The 18,555-nt window shown below is 36.4% G+C and overlaps 1 protein-coding gene across 1 annotated transcript in view; it reads left to right on the top strand.

Annotated features, from left to right (window-relative positions):
- Positions 1-18,321: 18,321 nt before the first annotated feature.
- LOC107469197 (uncharacterized) overlaps positions 18,322-18,555 on the top strand; it is a gene marked incomplete in the record, with an annotated part of 982 nt that continues 748 nt past the window's right edge. The window contains 1 exon segment of the mRNA XM_016088576.3: positions 18,322-18,549. Within this exon segment, the coding sequence (XP_015944062.1) occupies positions 18,414-18,549 (136 nt within the window).

Raw genomic sequence — 18,555 nt, 5'->3', positions numbered from 1 at the left:
TGCTAGAAGTAGATGCTATGTGTCATTACCCGAAAGTGAGATAGTGAAAAAAGCAACCATAGGGTTAGGATTCTATATGCACAAAAAACTGCTTAATGTGCATATTCCTGATTTGGCCCATTTGGCTGAAAAGGTTCGACAGACTGAACTCATGAAAAAAGAGAAAGAAAAGTATAAAAATGAGCAGATGTCAAAAAGTAAACCTTTTACTCGAAAAGAAAAGGTTGCTTATGTAACCATGGAGTCCTCAGAGGAGGAATTCGATTTCGAAACAGAAGTCGATTTGGCTTAACTGAAGAAATGTCCTCCATATGTTTGTTCTTTACTGAAGAAACTTCCTAGTAATGAAAAGTCGAATGATTCAAAACTAAAAAGTGGAAAGAAATATAGTTTTGATATTTCGAAATCTGATAAGATTTTCGATGTGTTGCTTAAAGATAAACAATTAGTTTTGCCTGAGGGTAGAACTTTACTTTTCATGAAAGATTTAAAAGAAAAGCCTTACTGTAAATTTCACACAGCAACAAGTTATTCGACTAACAGTTGTGTCTATTTCAGGGACTTGATTCAAGAAGTAATCATGGAAGGACGGTTGAAATTCGATGATGGCAAGAAAGAGATGAAGGTTGATGTAGATCCCTTCGAAGTTGATGCTAGTTATGTTAAACCTTGTCTAGGGGTGAATATGGTTGACATGTCATATGATTTTGATGTGGCTGTTGATGATTTCGAGTCACAGGTGAGATCTGTGTACCCTAGAATAGGGGATGGCTTGCTGGATTTCTTGGTTCAGCAAAAGATCAAAGACCGAGACATATCCCTGTGTCCAAGGTGCAATGTTGTCTTTGATGCTGAAGCGGCAGCAATATTTGAAAAGGAAAGAATGAAGAAAGAATTGGCTCATAGAGAAGAGCAAGCACGCCAGAGGCAGCCAATTTGACGAGTGGAGGGTTCTAGTTCAAAGATTCCTCAGCATGAGGTGATTGCACTTTTGAGCCGATCCCAGGCCATAGGTGTTCGATGGATTAGGAATTGTCAGGAATTCCAGAGGCGTGATCATCTGTATCGACGTAATCCTCAATGGGGGCATCGAGCACCTTCTCGGAATCAATATTCCCACTACCAAGGCCGAGCCAGGGGAAATCCGAGAGGAAGAGGAGGAAGAAGTTTCAATCAGAATAAGAAACTTCAACTAGAGGCAGGCAAAGAGGTAAGCAAGGGGGCACCGCCTTCTGTGCATTCTCGAATTGTCTTTCCTTCTGACGGGGAGACTTATCCCAAAGATATTCCATCTCCTTGAAGAACTAAAGATTGATGGTTTAGAAGTTATAGTAAACTCTCGTTGTAAGTATAGTTACTAAACCAAGCAATCAGCCTTTCTTACAAACGTTTTGGTTGTCACGAGTAACAAACCCTTTTGAAATTGATAACCGAGTATTCAAACCTCGGGTCGTCTTCTCAAGGAATTGCAGGGAGGTATGTTCTTATTATTGGCTATGAAAAAGGTAAAATTGGGGGTTTTGGAAATAAGGAAGAAGTATGTAATTCAAATGACGATTAAAATAAATAACTACAAAATAAACTCTTGGCAAGATATGAAATTTCGGAAGTCCTATCCTAGTTACTCCTATAAGAATGGAAGGTAATCCAACTTAGTTAACCTTTGCGTAAGCAAGAGAAAGTCCAGTAAACCAATTGGTTAGATTTTCCAAGTCCTAGCCAAATCCTAAGGAAAGACTAGAGTTAGTGAAATTCCAATTAATCAGCCGACATAACAATCAATCATGAATAGTTGATAACTCAAGAGCTTCCAGTTAATCAATTAAAGCCAATAGTAAATAATCCAAATTAAAATTAAAAGAAAAGCAATCATGAGTCTGAAATACCTCAAATTATATTAAATAGAAAATCAATCTAAACATAGAGAGTTCATAAACCAATTGGGCAACACAAATCAGATACAAATGAAAGCATCAGAGTAAATAAAAGTAGAAGAGAAACATAAATTATTGAACCTGGTATGAAGAAACAATCCCAATAAAAATTATAAGTTGAAATAATAAATCCTAAATCCTTTAAGAGGAATGCTAATCCTAAGACCTAAGAGAGAGGAGAGAACCTCTCTCTCTAAAAACTACATCTAAATCCTAAAAAGTGAATTATGAAAAGCATGATCATGAATGGATGCATTCCCCCACTTTATAGCTTCTAATCTGTGTTCTCTGGGCCGAAAACTGGGTCAAAAACAGTCCAAAAGTCACTGATTATGAAATCTGGTCCGTACAGGTCACGGCAAAGTGACGCGAAGGCGTCTTCCACGCGTCCGCGCGGATTGAAGTTCGTAGATGCGACGCGTCTGCGTGGAGCTCGCATTCACGTCGCCTATCTGTACGGCCACTATGGCAAATTATATATCAAATCGAAGCCCCTGATGTTAGCTTTTCAATGCAAGTGAAACCGCATCATTTGGACCTCTATAGCTCAAGTTATGATCGTTTTAGTGCGAGAGGGTCATGCTGATAGCTTTTCAGTTCCTTCAACTTTTTGTATTCCTTCCACTTTCGCATGCTTCATTTCCATCCTCTAAGCCATTCCTGGCCTGTAATTCCTGAAATCACTTAACACACATATCAATGCATCTAATGGTAATAAGAGAGGATTAAAATAAAAGGAAATAAATGCCAAAGAAGCATGTTTTCAATCATAGCACAGGATCAGGAAGAAAAATATAAAACATGCAAATCATATGAATAAGTGGGTAAAGAATAGATAAAAACCACTCAATTGAGCACAAGATAAACCATAAAATAGTAGTTTATCAGCCTTCTCACACTTAAACATTAGTATGTCCTCATGCTAAGCTCAAGAGAACTAAAAGAGTGAAGGAGAATGGTAAGAATGTATGAAATGCAACCTATAAATGCAACTACATGCTAAGATGTTTCTACCTACTTGGTTAAAAATAAATAAGTTCTCCAAGACAAACATAAATCAGATTTCACTAATTCAAATCATATAAAATAAAGACAAGTAGACTTGTAAGAAGATAGCTCAAGAAGGCAGGGAACATAGAATTAAGCACTGAACTTTCACAAGAAGTGTATATGCATTCTAATCTCTCAAGTGTATAGGATAATTCACTCTACTCTTCTCTAATCATGCTTTTTAAACTTTGTTCTTCATCTAACCAATCAACAAATATTTAGTATACCAATGCAAACATCATGAGGTCTTTTCAGGGTTGTAATGGGGCTGAGGTAAAGGTAAGGATGTACATATAAGGCTAAGTGAGCTAACAGAGTGAATCCTTGATTAGTCTAAGATCTCACCTAACATATACATACTTTATAAAATTTAAAATTCTTTACCTAGCTAACCAAATTTTTTCCACTTTTGTATTACATGCTCATGTATCAAACTTATTTTTGAATTTTGTCCCATGTGCATTGCTTTATTTTGCATTTGGGGAATTCTTTTGTATCCCCTTTATTTAAATACTGAATTTTTTTATTTTATATACACATGGTAATTTAATTACTTTGATTTCACATGAGCATGCTTCCCAAAAAAAATTTTTATTTTGAAATATCTTTATTCTTTTCAACTATCTACCTTGTTTCTATCATCCATGTTCCCATAAAGTTTCCCCACACTTAAACAATTACACAATTTCTATCTTAAGCTAACCAAGGATTCAACTTGGGATTTTTATTTTGTTTTTCTACTTAAGGCTAGTAATGTGGTTTATAGAACAAGAGGGGATTAAAAGCTCAAGGGGCTAACAAAGGTGATGTAAAAGGTGGACTAATTTGGGACAAGTGAGGAAAAATTCAAATGATGGCCTCAATCATATGCAAGTATGTAAATACACTAAATATTGGACATATAGACTGGAACAAAATACAGATTGCAATCATAGAGAAGTAAAACACACAAGAATAAAATATCATGGTTAAATAATGTAACCATATAAATAAGCTCAAAATCTCACGGGTTGTGTGTTCTTCGACTCAAAAACCATGTTCCAAATACAACTTCAAACAAATTTAACAAAAAAAAAATTTTAATTTAAATTAGTGAAATACTATAAAAATTTCTTGAAAAAGAAAATATTACTTCAACCAAGTAGTGACTAAATGCATAAAATCAAACAAACATGCAAATGCAACAATTAACAAATTAATATTGGTGTTGAGAATGGACTAACTAACCCGTGGAGATCGGTATCGACCTCCCCACACTTAAAGATTGCACTGTCCTCGATGCATGCTGAGATGTACATGTGGATGGGTGGCTCTGCAACTAGTGCTCTTTTGGTTCCTTTCCTTGCCGGTGGTTTGGAAGTAGCTTTCTCTTTACCCTTCTTGGTGGCCATCCTGAAAAGGAAAAAAGAAAGTAACTTTGAAAGATAAGGGTTAGAGCAAGGAAGAGAGCGGAAAAGGTGGTAATCAATGCACAATAAAGAGGAATGACGTTACCACATGGTCATGACTATATGTGAAAAGTTCATCAATGGAAATATAGCAAGTGCATGTAATAACAATTAAATGCAAGATGTTTATTGGCATGCTGGCAAAGGCATGAGTAGCATAGATCAAGCATTCAATGTCCAAGTTAGATTACCAAGTCTTTCAAACTAACAACATGTTTGTAATGACAATTATATTTAAAAAATAAAATAGAGAAGGGGTTATGTGAAAAGCAGGCATTTAGAGTAGTAGATTTAAAAGAAATCCAAGAATAGCGCAAAATGCCATATGGGCGTTTTCACAAACACAAAGCATGCATATTAAATAAGGTATGGAAAATATTAATTAGAACATGCAAGAAACCCTATAAAAATAATATATAATTGTCAAATAATTTCTCAACAATCCACAAAATAAATATCAACACCAATAAAAATATGCATGAATGCAATGAATGAAAGTATGCAGATAAAGTAAGTAAAATAGAATGAAGGAAAGATAGAAGAAAAATTAGGATTTGGGAAGGGAAAAGATAAGATGTTTTTGGCAGAGTTGGATGAGCTATGCGGCGCGAGCGACGCGGACGCATGGGGTACGCGTTCGCGCGAGCAGCGCTTAAATGATTCGACGCGGTCACATCGGTCACGCGGATGCGTGACATGATCCGTGTGAGTGGCGCGAGGGCAGCCTCGCACTCGCACAACTCTCTGTTCCAAACTCATTTTGCCAAAAATCTGGGTGACGCGGTCGCGTGGTTGACACGATCGCGTGAAAGGCCATTTTTGAAAATCGACGCGAACGCATGGATCACGCGTTCGCGTGGGAGGGCTTGTGCTTCTAGCACGAGTCCAGCCCAGCTCCATCATAAGGCTCTGCCATGCACCCCTTTACGTCGATTTCACAGGGCACGCGTTCGCGTGGGCGACGCGGACGCGTGGGAGGCTTATTTTCCATATGACGCGGACACGTCAGCGACGCGGTCACGTGGATCAATTTGTGCCAAAGGCACGCCTCCAGCCACGCTCTCGTGTGACTCTTTGTTCAATTATCCTTTCTTCAAAACGCACTGGTGGCGTGGACACGTCAGCGACGCGCTCGCGTCGCATGCGGATTTTTTTATATGCAGTATGCAGAATGAAAAAATGCAATGAATGTTATGCAAAAATTCCAGGTTCAATCGAAATTCACAAACAGAGTAAAATTGAGAGGGAACGATCATACCATGGTGGGTTGTCTCCTACCCAGCACTTTTCGTTATAGTCCTTAAGTTGGACATTTGATGAGCTCCTTTGTCATGGCGGCTTGTGCTTGAACTCATCCTAAAACTTCCACCAATGCTTGGTCTTCCAATAAGCTCTATCCATACTAAGTAAATTCCTCAAGCTTTGATGGAGTTCTTCACAAGCTTTGAGCTCCCAAAATTGATCCTCATATATTCCCGAATCCCAAATCTTGTTTCTACACCCGTCTTCAAGTTGATCATCATTGTTCCAGCCGGGGGGTTCAGCTTTAGAATTCTCACTGAAGCATCCAAACAACTTCCTAGACCCATTCAATTGAGCTCTACACCAACCTTTGCGTTTAAACTTAAAGCTTCCAACCATAATGAACTTTGCAGGACAATTCTTACCACTGACCATCTTCCTCTTATCCTTAATGCCACAAAGAGCTCTAGGTTGACCATCCGTCTCTAGTAGCCCATATTCAAGTGGAATTAGAAAGCTAAGGGATATGAATTTTACCCACTTGAATGTTGTGAAGGATGATGGCAACTTAGGGGGAGGTGTTTCTAATGAACGTGCAAGCTCCACTCTCTTGTGCTCTTCTTTGACAACTACCACCTCTTTGCAAGCTTCTTCAATATCAACCTCTTCCTCTTGGTAGCTTTCTTCTGATTCAATTTCCTCTTCATTGTTCACCAAGGGCATGGGAGGTTGTGCTTTTTCTTCTTGAATCTGTATCTCTTGATTAACCTCTTCCAAGTCTTCTATCATGACATGCCTTGGAGGTTGTACACCCTCCTCAACATCAGTTTCAAACACCTTGGAAGGAGGCTGTATGACTTGAATTTCCCATGGAGGTTCTGCATCTCCTAAGTCTTCAACCACTTCTTCCTCTTCAATGGTGGGCGTAGCTTCTTCCAATTGTTCCAATACAAAATCGTGCTGCTCACTATCCACCGGAGTTTCTAACTTCGCCTTCATGCCACGTTCTTCAATAGATTCTCCACATGAAGCCATGGGGGTTCCTTGAATGTCTGAACGTCGGGAAGCTAATTGATTTATCGCTTGCTCCAATTAATGAAGGGTTGCATGAAATTGATCCACTATTTCCTTGAGACGATCCTTTGATTCTTGTTCCGCTTGGGTATCATAAGTAGGACCATAAGGTTCTTGGATTGATGGATATGGATATGGTGCATATGGAGGTGGTGGTTCTTGGGAGTAATTGGATTGGAATTGGGGTGGTTCTATATATGGTTCATATGGTTCATAGGGGAATGGGGGAAAGGGGCTTGTGAGTATGGTGGTCCAAGGCTATGTTGATGAGGGGGTTCATAGGCGTATGGTGGTGGTTGTTGATAATCAAAAGAGTGCTCACCATAACTGTTATCTTGGTATGCATCATAGAATGGTTGTTGATAGTCCATTGGAGGTGGTTGTTGCTAGGAGGGTCGATCAAATCCTTGTGGCTCCTCCCATCTTTGATTGTTCCAACCTTGATGCCTGTTCTCATTGTAATTTCCTCTTCCTGCAACATAATTGTAACCAGACTCATAGCCAAAGGGGTGAGAGTTCATAGTAATAGAAGAAAATAAAAACAAAAACTAACAAAAAGAAAATATTTTGAAAAAGATAAGATTTTGAAAAAGATATGATATGATTTTGAAAAAGATATGATTTTTGAAAAAGGATAAGATAAGATTTTGAAAAAGATATAATTTTTTTTGAAAAATATTTACAATAACCAATAATAAGGCACACATTTGCAATTCCCCGGCAACGGCGCCATTTTGAAGAACTGAAGATTGATGGTTTAAAAGTTATATTAAACTCTCGTTGTAAGTATAGTTACTAAACTAAGCAATCAACCTTTCTTACAAACATTTTGGTTGTCACAAGTAACAAACCCTTTTGAAATTGATAACCGAATATTCAAATCTTGGGTCGTCTTCTCAAGGAATTGCAGGGAGGTATGTTCTTATTATTGGCTATGAAAAAGGTAAAATTGGGGGTTTTGGAAATAAGGAAGAAGTATGTAATTCAAATGATGATTAAAATAAATAAATAAATAACTACAAAATAAACTCTTGGCAAGATATGAAATTTCGGAAGTCCTATCCTAGTTACTCCTATAAGAATAGAAGTTAATCCCACTTAGTTAACCTTTGTGTAAGCAAGGAAAAGTCCAGTGAACCAATTGGTTAGATTTCCCAAGTCCTAGCCAAATCCTAAGGAAAGACTAGAGTTAGTGGAATTCCAATTAATCAGCCGACATAACAATCAATCATGAATAGTTGATAACTCAAGAGCTTCCAGTTAATCAATTAAAGCCAATAGTAAATAATCCAAATTAAAATTAAAGAAAAGCAATCATGAGTCTGAAATACCTCAAATTATATTAAATAGAAAATCAATCTAAACATAGAGAGTTCATAAACCAATTGGGCAACACAAATCAGATACAAATGAAAGCATCAGAGTAAATAAAAGTAGAAGAGAAACATAAATTATTGAACCTGGTATGAAGAAACAATCCCAATAAAAATTATAAGTTGAAATAATAAATCCTAAATCCTTTAAGAGGAATCCTAATCCTAAGATCTAAGAGAGAGGAGAGAACCTCTCTCTCTAAAAACTACATCTAAATCCTAAAAAGTGAATTATGAAAAGCATGATCATGAATGGATGCATTCCCCCACTTTATAGCCTCTAATCTGTGTTCTCTGAGCCGAAAACTGGGTCAGAAACAGCCCAGAAGTCGCTGATTGTGAAATCTGGTCCGTACAGGTCGCGGCAAAGTGACGCGGAGGCGTCGTCCATGCGTCCGCGCGGATTGAAGTTTGCAGATGCGATGCATCCGCGTGGAGTGCACGTTCGCGTCGCCTATCTGTACGGCCACTATGACAAATTATATATCAAATCGAAGCATCGGATATTAGCTTTCGAATTCAAGTGAAACCTCATCATTTGGATCTCTGTAGCTCAAGTTATGATCGTTTTAGTGCGAGAGGGTCAGGCTGATAGCTTTTCAGTTCCTTCAACTTTTTGTATTCCTTCCACTTTCGCATGCTTCATTTCCATCCTCTAAGCCATTCCTGACCTGTAATTCCTGAAATCACTTAACACACATATCAAGGCATCTAATGGTAATAAGAGAGGATTAAAATAAAAGGAAATAAATGCCAAAGAAGCATGTTTTCAATCATAGCATAGGATCAGGAAGGAAAATATAAAACATGCAAATCATATGAATAAGTTGGTAAAGAATAGATAAAAACCACTCAATTGAGCACAAGATAAACCATAAAATAGTGGTTTATCACTCCTGTAAAGATGGAAAAAGGCAAAGCAGTGGCTCAGTCTTCAGGAGTCGACAAAAATAAAGATGTCAAGGTCGATGAGGAGTATTTTGATGAATGGGATGATGACATGATAGGGACAATTTTAATCATCCCAACTGAATATCTTGAAGAATGTGAAAGTAATCCAGATGAAGATTATGATCAGGAAGATGAGGGTGCTTTCTCCTTTATTCGAATTGAAGACGAGCCAGGGTATTTTCCTCGACCCACTGAAAAACAAATGTCTCATCTATGCCCACTTCATATTATCGCCATTCTGAATGGGTTTAAGATAAGCAAGGTATTGATTGATGGTGGGGCAGCAATTAGTCTTCTGCCTGAGAGAATGTTGGGAAAAATAGGAAAGCATCCTGATGATCTGGTTCCTACAAACATTGTTGTGACTGATTTTAGTAGGACCTCTACACCAGCGAAAGGGCTAGTCACCTTGACTGTAAAGGTGGGGTCATCAGAAAGACATTCTTTGGTTTTAAAGCAGTTATCGAAGGAGTTTAAGTGTAATAATGAGACGTTAAAAAAATATTTAGTAACTACTTGGGAATTATTAACGTCTTTTCGAAAAGTTTCTTTGGTACATATCCTTAGAATCCATAATGAAATTACTAATAAGTTAGCCCAAATCGCTTCGAGGTATCGGATCGGTCCAGAAACTGTTAAGAAATTATATAGTATCCATCAAATCTTAGTGCCAACAAATGAAAGAGAAGTTTGTGTATAGATGAATGGGAGAATTCTGATTGGAGAAAGCCTATTGCTTCTTATTTAAAAAATCCTAATATCGCAATCGACAGAAAGATAAAATTACAAGTAATAAATTTTGTCTTAATGGATGATGAATTGTATAAAAAAAGGATTGATGGGAGTTTATTGAGATGCCTAGGTCGAGATGATCAGAACCTTGCCTTGGGTGAAGTCCATAATGGAATATGTGGTGCCCATCAGGCAGGGAAAAAGATGAAATGGGTGTTATATCGCAATCATGTATATTGGCCATCTATGATAAAAGATTGTATTGATTATGTAAAGGCATGTCAAGAATGTCAGAAGCATGATTTGATACAACAGATTCCAGCGGATGAATTGCATTCGATAATAAAGCCATGACCATTTAGAGGTTGGGCTTTGGATTTGATTGGGTTGATTCACCCTCCTTCATCAAAACAACACAAGTTTATCTTAGTAGCCATTGATTATTTCACAAAATGGGTTGAAGCAGTTCCCCTAATAGAAGTTGGTCAAAGTGAAATAATAGACTTTGTCGAGGAACATATTATCCATCGATTTGGAATTCCTCAGACGTTAAGTACTGACCAAGGAACTATGTTTACTGGCCAGCGAATTAAAAATTTTGCGGCCTTAAGGAGTATTAATATGGTTACTTCAACTCCTTATTATGCACATGGTAATGGGTAAGTAGAGGCAGCAAATAAAATCTTGATATGTTTGATTAAAAAGCACATCGGAAATAAGTCTCGAACATGGCATGAAACTTTAAACCAAGTGTTATGGGCTTATCGAAATTCGCCAAGAGGTTTGATGGGAACTTCACCTTATAAATTAGTGTATGGCCATGATGCAGTGTTACCATTAGAAATTAATTTGAATACTTTAAGAGTATCAAAACAAAATGATTTGCCAGTTGATGATTATTGGAATGCAATGTTTGATGAGTTAAATGAATTACATTCAGAGCGAATCCTGGCACTCGATAATGTAATTCGACAAAAGAAAGTATTACTCGAAGTTATAATCGTCGAATTAAAGAAAAATCTTTCAGGATAGGCGAGTTAGTTTTAAAAGTTATTTTACCGATGGAAAAGAAATCGAGATTTTTGGGTAAATTGTCCCATGTTTGGGAAGGTCCTTTTCAAATAATAGGGACATATTCTGGAAATGCCTATCAGATTAAAGATATCGAGTCAGGAAAGGCGATTAACTCGATTAATGGGAAATACTTGAAGTAATACTACTATTGGCAGAATTGGAAGTTCAACATGCATAAGTCCAGAAAAGATAGAAACCATTACAAAATAAAGTAAAACTTGAAATGAAAGGAAATTCGAGGAGCTACTAGTTTGGCTAAATCAGAGCGTAGCTTTGCCCTTTTGCTTTCCAGGATTGAAAGTGCCTCGATTTGTTTGAACTTGTTAAATTGGACTTTCTCAAGTTGTTTTTCATATTCTTCTCGCTTGGTCTCAATGGATACAAGTTCTTGAATAAGGTGTTGTTGTTCTTGTTGGGTGGCTGCAGGGATTTGGCTACAGTAGCTCAATTCTGTCTCACTTTGGCAAGATTTTCATTGATTTGAGCCAATTCTGCTTCAAGTTTTGCGTCTTCTTAGTCATGAAAAGCTTGAACTGAAATAGCATGGGAGATTCTCAGATCAAATTCTTCACGGGAAGCTTGGACTGGTTGAGTGGCTGCCAAACAACTTTCTATATTAGTTTTGATATTGGTTTCTTCAGTCTCAGTTTCTTGGAGTTGAAAATGGGATGCTATACTCTCATTGAGAAGTTGTTTGAATCCTTGAATTGAGGCAGAATTTGGTGTATTAGCCAGAAGCTCTAAGGAATAATTCAAAAGGTCAGCCAAGAGTTGATTAAGAATTGTATCATTAACCCATGTGGTAGGTGGATGATCCAAGAGCTTTATGAGTGATCGAAGCTGCTCTCGAGTGTTAGCATTTAATTTGAATGAAGGCCTTGATGTGGCAGGTCTTGAGAGCGTAGGCACTGGTACATGTACCTTGGATAACTCAGCTTAAAACAGAGATCAAGTCAGCTAAAGTAGCACTTGTAGGAGTGGTGGAAGCACTTGATGTTTCAGGTCTTGGTCTAGGAGGAGTTTGAAAACCAGCCTGTTGAAGAGGACTGGGCGGTTTAGGAAGAGTCTCTAAGACCCTAGATCAAGAAGAATCTGAATTGGTGGTGTTAGCGATTCTAGAAGTAGAGTCAGAATCTAGAGCTGCTTGGTTTTCTGCAGAAAGTGCAGTCTGATTGTTTGGTGAAATTGACTCAAGTATGTGTGTGTCTTTTGGAGAATGCTACGAGGGATTTGTTGTCGGATTAATCACCTGTGTTGTATGAGGAAGAGGTGGAAAAATAGCTGGTATCGGCTGAATAGGCCTTGTGAATTGAATTGAGTCATGAGATGTGGAGTGCTCTGGGTCATTTTGTTGTTGCAAAATTGGTTGATCAGGAGCCCCAGTAGATGAGATTGAATGAGCAACATTGGTAGGCTGGTATAAAAAGTACATAGTAATGAATTCAAAATCTATTTTAATTTGAATGAAATGTGTATAGAGATGACTGTGTTACCGGAAGAAGTCTACATTTTCGTACCAGTTGAGGACCAGGATCAGAATCGGCTGTATCTTCCGATTGGAAGGAGGTAGCAAGAGTATCTTTATTTGTTGGTTCACTTTCATCAGCGCTTTCGCTTAATGATGGCAGAAGTAACTGGTAAGAAGTTCAGAGTTGAGTATGGTTAAGAAAATACAATTCAAAGAACATTTCAAGTTAAAAGGAAAAGTTACGAATAAAATAGTTACCTTTCGAAAGGTTCTGGTAGGAGTCCTTCTACTTTTGTGTGGTGGCGGTCGAGCAGTGTCAGCTTTTCTTTTGTGAGTTCTTTTTGGGGAACTTTCAGCGACAGGGACTGTTCGAACAGCAGTTTGTTGAATTTCCTCTAAGGTACGGGTATACCTTGAGTAATAAGCAGCCCACCATTCGAAACAAGATTTGGTGATGTATGAGCTGCGTTCATAGATCAAGAAGTTGAAATGGTCTCTGCATTGTTGATTTTTTAAGAGACAGGCATTGAAATCTTCTTGAGATGTTAGAGCAATGTGGCAGAATATGTCACCATGTCGAGGTTGTGGCATTGGGATAGCTTGAGAAAACCCCAGTTGTCTGACTGTTAAGTAAGGAGCATATAAGGTTATCTTGAATTTTTTTTTGTGTTGTGGCAGCCCTATCGGAATTACTTGAACAGTCAATAGGTTCGCCCAATTTTGATTTGTAAGTTCACTCTCTTCATTAGTATTAGTAAAGAGTAAATGATCAAGCCAGGCAGGGCCGTAATTGTGACACAAAAAGGGAGTGAAGTTGAGTTGGTCATTGTCAAAATCCTTGCAGGAATGAAAAAGAGAGAAAATAGCCCAGAATCTGTCTTCGTCTGACTGAGTGTTCGGAAAATTGGGTTTGTAATTGGACAATAAAAAACCTTCGATGTGTCACTTGTCAGAACTGCCACCTCCAGGTTTTGTCATAATATTTTCAAAGATGGCATTGAGCCATAATTGAAGGAGCCACAAAGGGTCTCCTGTACTGATAATTTTATTGTCTCGGAAGTCACAAACAAATTGACCAAACTCTTCAAGAATGTGTCCTAGAAGAAGTTTGGCCAAGCTGAGAACTTTCCCTTCGTTAAGGAGAGTAGCTAGGGGAAGGAAAAACTTTGACATTTGTAAACTTCGAGAACAGAACAGAATTGCGTTTAGCCAATAAAATAAGAAGGATACATGTTCATCATCTGTGACTTCTGTACCTTCTGCACCCATGTCATGGGCGATGAAGTCGCTGTAAGAGTTGGTTAAGACGACATTATACTGGCGCTTGGGTTGCATGTCAGAGGTACAATCTAGAGAATGTAACACCCTAACCTTTAGCACGTCATGATCGTACCAAAAGTAAGGAGTTACTAACCTGTTCTCCTTATTTACTATTTAATATTGAGCCTTTAGGTCGATATCGCGTTTCAGTTTATAAGAAAATACCAGAAAATTATTTGTAGTAATTACAATCACACAATTATTAATAATAATAAGTGCTATACAAATGAATTCAATATAAAACTCAAATACAATACCTATCTCTCTGGATAAAATAAAACTTAAAGCAACAAGGGCGAGGGAACTCTATAAAAATAACAGGAATCACAAGTAAATCTACTAGTCGTCTGCATCTTCTAACTGAATCTTCGAACCTGTGTCACTGAAAGGGTGGAAGATTTTGGGGTGAGAACAAACCACACGTTCTCAGTAGGGAATGAAAATGCCGTAAAAGTAATGAATTTAATGCAAATAATTAACTTTACTTAATAAAACTATTTTCTCCTTTTTAAAACCTTTGGAAATACTTCTTACTCTTACCTCATATACTTAATTACCTTTTTTATTTTTTCGAACTAAAAACAAAGCCCAATTCTCGGTCACCTCAATACACTAACTAATAGCACAAGAAACAGATCAACACACAAACAAATTACAATAAGACAAACAAGTCAAGCAGCACAATCACAGAGAAAATATAACAAGCAAACACAACCAAATATAAATGTGCAAACAACATGATGTATGTCTATTCCTAATGCAGGCCATGAGCTCATGTGTCGGTTGCCTACCCGCTCCCGACATTACCCGGGCACAAGTCCCAGATATGGCTTTCCAGATGCATACAGTGTGCTTATAAGTCGTACGGCCAGGCCGCATACAGTGTGACTTTCCAAATCAATAAGCGTACATCTGGAAAACAGTTCTCAGTGTGTGGGCGTCCCCACTTTACATTTGGCACTAAGGCCCAAACAATGTCACATCTGCTCTCCTGTGACAGACGCTTCATTAATTAATATATTCTTTAAATCCTTGTTCTCTGCTCTCCTGTGGCAGAGATTCTTTTTCTTAATAAACCGAGCTCAAATCTTTACTTAAAACAAAATCTCTCCTTAAAAGATTGGGTTTAAAACATTATATTTTCCTTAATAAATCAAACTTTAAAATAGAGGAAATCTTTTCTTAACAATATATTTTAAATAATTTAATTTTCCAAAACCAAATCTTTTAAAATAACTTTTCAAATAAAACTTCAGATTTTTATAAAATTTTGGCAGCACTTCCCCTAAAACTCGGGGTTAGCCACCCTTTTTCGGGTCCTAACTGAACCATTTTTAACCTCTTTTTAATCGAGAAATCAAATACATATTCATCAAATTCAGTCACAAACACAACTCAAACTCATCATTCAGTCATTTCAAACAATTATAAATACCCACTAGACTTCTATGGCATTCATAGTTTAAAAACAGTTAATTTCAAAACAAAATCTCCTACCTCCGTATGAAATCAAAATCAACGAAAACGTCGGAGAAACTTTCTGACCGAGCTGCTGAAGAGGAAAGCTTCAGAAATCATCTGTGCCTCCTAGAACTTCAGTTGGCCAAACTCAAAGGAAAGAGGAGCTACGTCACCGTCAACTTCTACCGATCAAAAGTGACGCCAATACGTAGAAGAGAAGGATGCGAACACTTTTACCGGATTAGATTTTTTATTGGAGTTACGGATCGTAACAAATTAAAACCAAAAGCTCTCGGTTCCATGGAGCTTACGTCCCTCTCTCTCTATTTCTTTTCCAAGTGGTTCGGTGAAGAAGTAAAGGGAATGATGAATAATGGAATGAAAGGTGATCATGTGTCATTAGTGCTTTGCTTATATAAAGGAAACGTGGCATTGGTTTATATATATATACATGCATAAATTTCATTTTCTTTTCTTTTGTTCCTTCAGAAGGCTTCGGTCATAATAATAATAATAATAATAATAATAATAATAATAATATTAATAATATTAATAAATAGTTTTTTTAAAAATTACATTTCAATATAATATATTAGTTTATAAATAGTTAACTATTTAATTTAAAAAAAAAATACGGGATCTTACAGAAAATTTATTGGGAGTCCTGTAATAACAGCTATATCGAGGAGAGACATCCTAACCATTTCGTAAGGAAGATGGAAGTTATTGGTAGTCCTATTCCTGAAACAAGTCACGATCCCAATCATCTAAAGGTATGTGATAAGCGAGAAGTGAGAGAGCCTTAGTAGTTCCTGTATTCATAAAGCTCCCCAGTCAGCACTTTTGTGGGTTCAAAGCGTTGGTACCAAGCTGTGAAATCGAATCCTCGAGGACTGATTTTTGAATTATTTTTGAAGGATTTCTGGTTGATGAAATGAGAGATGTTAAAAGCCTGGTTTATTAATAATTCTTCCCCTTCAGCGCTAGGGAAGAAAGAAAGTTTTTTGTTTGCTCTCTTAACAGATTCAATTGGTTCGAGAAAACAGTGCGTGTCTACACCGATTGTGAAAGGGATTAAAATTGTAATATCATTAACTTGCAAATGGGGATCATCAATAACTTCATCATTGACTTGATTGAGAATGCGAAGGGCTGGTGGAGATGATGGTGCAACTGCAGGACCTTTGCCTTTATCTTGAGTGGCAGCATGAGAAGAGAAACAAGCCTTTGGTGATTGGAGAAAAAGAAGATTAAAGATTGAGGATTTTTGTGGGGAAGTTCTTGGTGTAAGGAAGATTCAAAGAAAACTGAGTTTCGAAAGATTTGAGCAAAAGAGAGAGTGATGAATTTAAAGTGTTACTGTAGCCATTATTGTGAAAAGGATGCGAATAGAGGTAACTTTGTGAGGAAGATGAAATGGTGGAGAGAGAAAACGCTAGTTTCGAGAGACGTGTCGAGTGAGTCAATATTAATAGGGAGTTTTAATAATAATTATTACTGATTTGAAAATTGACGTTTTCAATTTTGGATTAAGTATTTTATCTTCCGATAATGTTATCGAAGGCAAATACATTAATCTAAGGGGGCAATTTGTTGATCGAAAAATATTTTCGATGAAAGTAAATTGATTCGGAGCAAGTCAGAGACAATGTCTCGAGAAAGATGTACGAGTAAGTGTGAGGTTGGAAGTGATTGGCGCAGATTGGATTTCGATTGACTTAGTGATCGAATAAGCCTAATTGAATAAAGAGACTCGAGATAAGTAATCAAATAAGACATTCGATAGATGAATTGAACAGTCATGGTAGTGAAACAGTTAGTGGCTTTTATCACGTGAAGAAATTATGGAAAATGTCTATAATCAAGCGGTGGAAACGATTACCAAGAGGGATTGCATTCAAAGCTGTAATTTCGTAATTGATTGTAATTAATTGTCAGTTACGAAAGATAGATTATAAATATTAGGAAGCGTTAGGGAATAAGGGTTGGAACTTTTACTCAGAAAAAACACTCAAGCACACTCATATCCCAGTGAATTCTCGAGTATGCAATCGAGTAACTTTTCTGTAGGGTTCCTTCCATCTTTTCACTCTTTTAATTTACTTTTCTACTTTTCTGTAGGGTTCCTTCCATCTTTTCACTCTTTTAATTTACTTTTCTGTAAATTTAACATTTTAAGTAATTTTATTTTCTAAGTTCTTTTTATTTTCATTGTTCAATTTATTCTTTTGCATTTAAATCTTTCATGTTGAAGTCCTTTGCTCTAATCAAAGGCATTTTATTATTTTTTTTTAAATTTCAATGCAAGTTATTTTTTATTTATAAATGATTTTTCTTTTAAAAATTTTATTTCTTTTCTATGACTTCTTCAATTTACAAAGTTTAATTAATTTTTTATTCTTAAAACTTATCTAATAAAAAATATTTTGATGCATTTTTAGAAGAATTAATACCTGCAAAGAGGAGTAGATTTCGCACACAGATCATTAGAATCGAACTACCATCGATTTGCTAAAAATCGACAAAATAATTACTCAATATTTATAAATAATTGTAGTGCAAACAGGGCTTCATTGAATTGTAAATTATATTTAATTGATTGTTTTGAGGGACTAAAGAATTAAAGTTCTTACTTCTTAGTTGATGTATGTAGTTAGTTATAATAATTTTGACAGCTTTATATTATGTAACTCTCTCAACTAACTTTTAGTTTATGTGAAAACCGCTCTCACGTTTGGTTTATTCATCATTTCTTGGAATATACATTTAGAATTCCTTGGTTTTACTTGCTTTGAATCTGATGTGGAATTACTGTATTGAGAGGATTAAAGTTTTGTTTTCTAATACCAACCAAAAGAGTAGTAGTGTTATGGTTTTTCGATCTTAAGGATTTTATGAAAATATTGTGTTTGACCGTAGTAGGAATAATAATTATTCAAAACCATTTAAAATTTCAAATTTGTATTTTAATAAGATCATATGAATTTAATTAATGATATTTTATATAATATTTTAAATTTAAAAAATATTTTAAAATTTATTTTAGACTATAATTACATTTTAAAATATTTATTTATAATTTATTTATTATTTTATTTTAAAATTATTTTTTCAATTAAACCATGAATTGAACCAATAAATCAGTCACTAAAATGGTTTGATAAGCGATTCCATTCTCATATATACTTTCTAGAGTAGTAGAAAAAAGAAGAAAGAGGAGTGGTAGGGGTAAGGGGCGGTTGGATACAAAGCTAATTTGAAAATCATTCGAGCAGAGCAGTAGAAGATGTCAATGTCAATGTCAATGTCGTCTCCGGAGGTGTTACTGAAGAATCGTTTCATGAGCTTCTTGATCTGGCAATCCATACCCTCAACCCTCATCTTCCTCCTCTTCAAACCCTTCCTCTCTTCTTCTTCTTCTTCTTTGA

Source organism: Arachis duranensis, chromosome 10 (assembly GCF_000817695.3).
Source record: "Arachis duranensis cultivar V14167 chromosome 10, aradu.V14167.gnm2.J7QH, whole genome shotgun sequence".
Classification (NCBI taxonomy): Eukaryota; Viridiplantae; Streptophyta; class Magnoliopsida; order Fabales; family Fabaceae; genus Arachis; species Arachis duranensis.
This window is presented reverse-complemented; position numbering and strand designations above follow the sequence as displayed.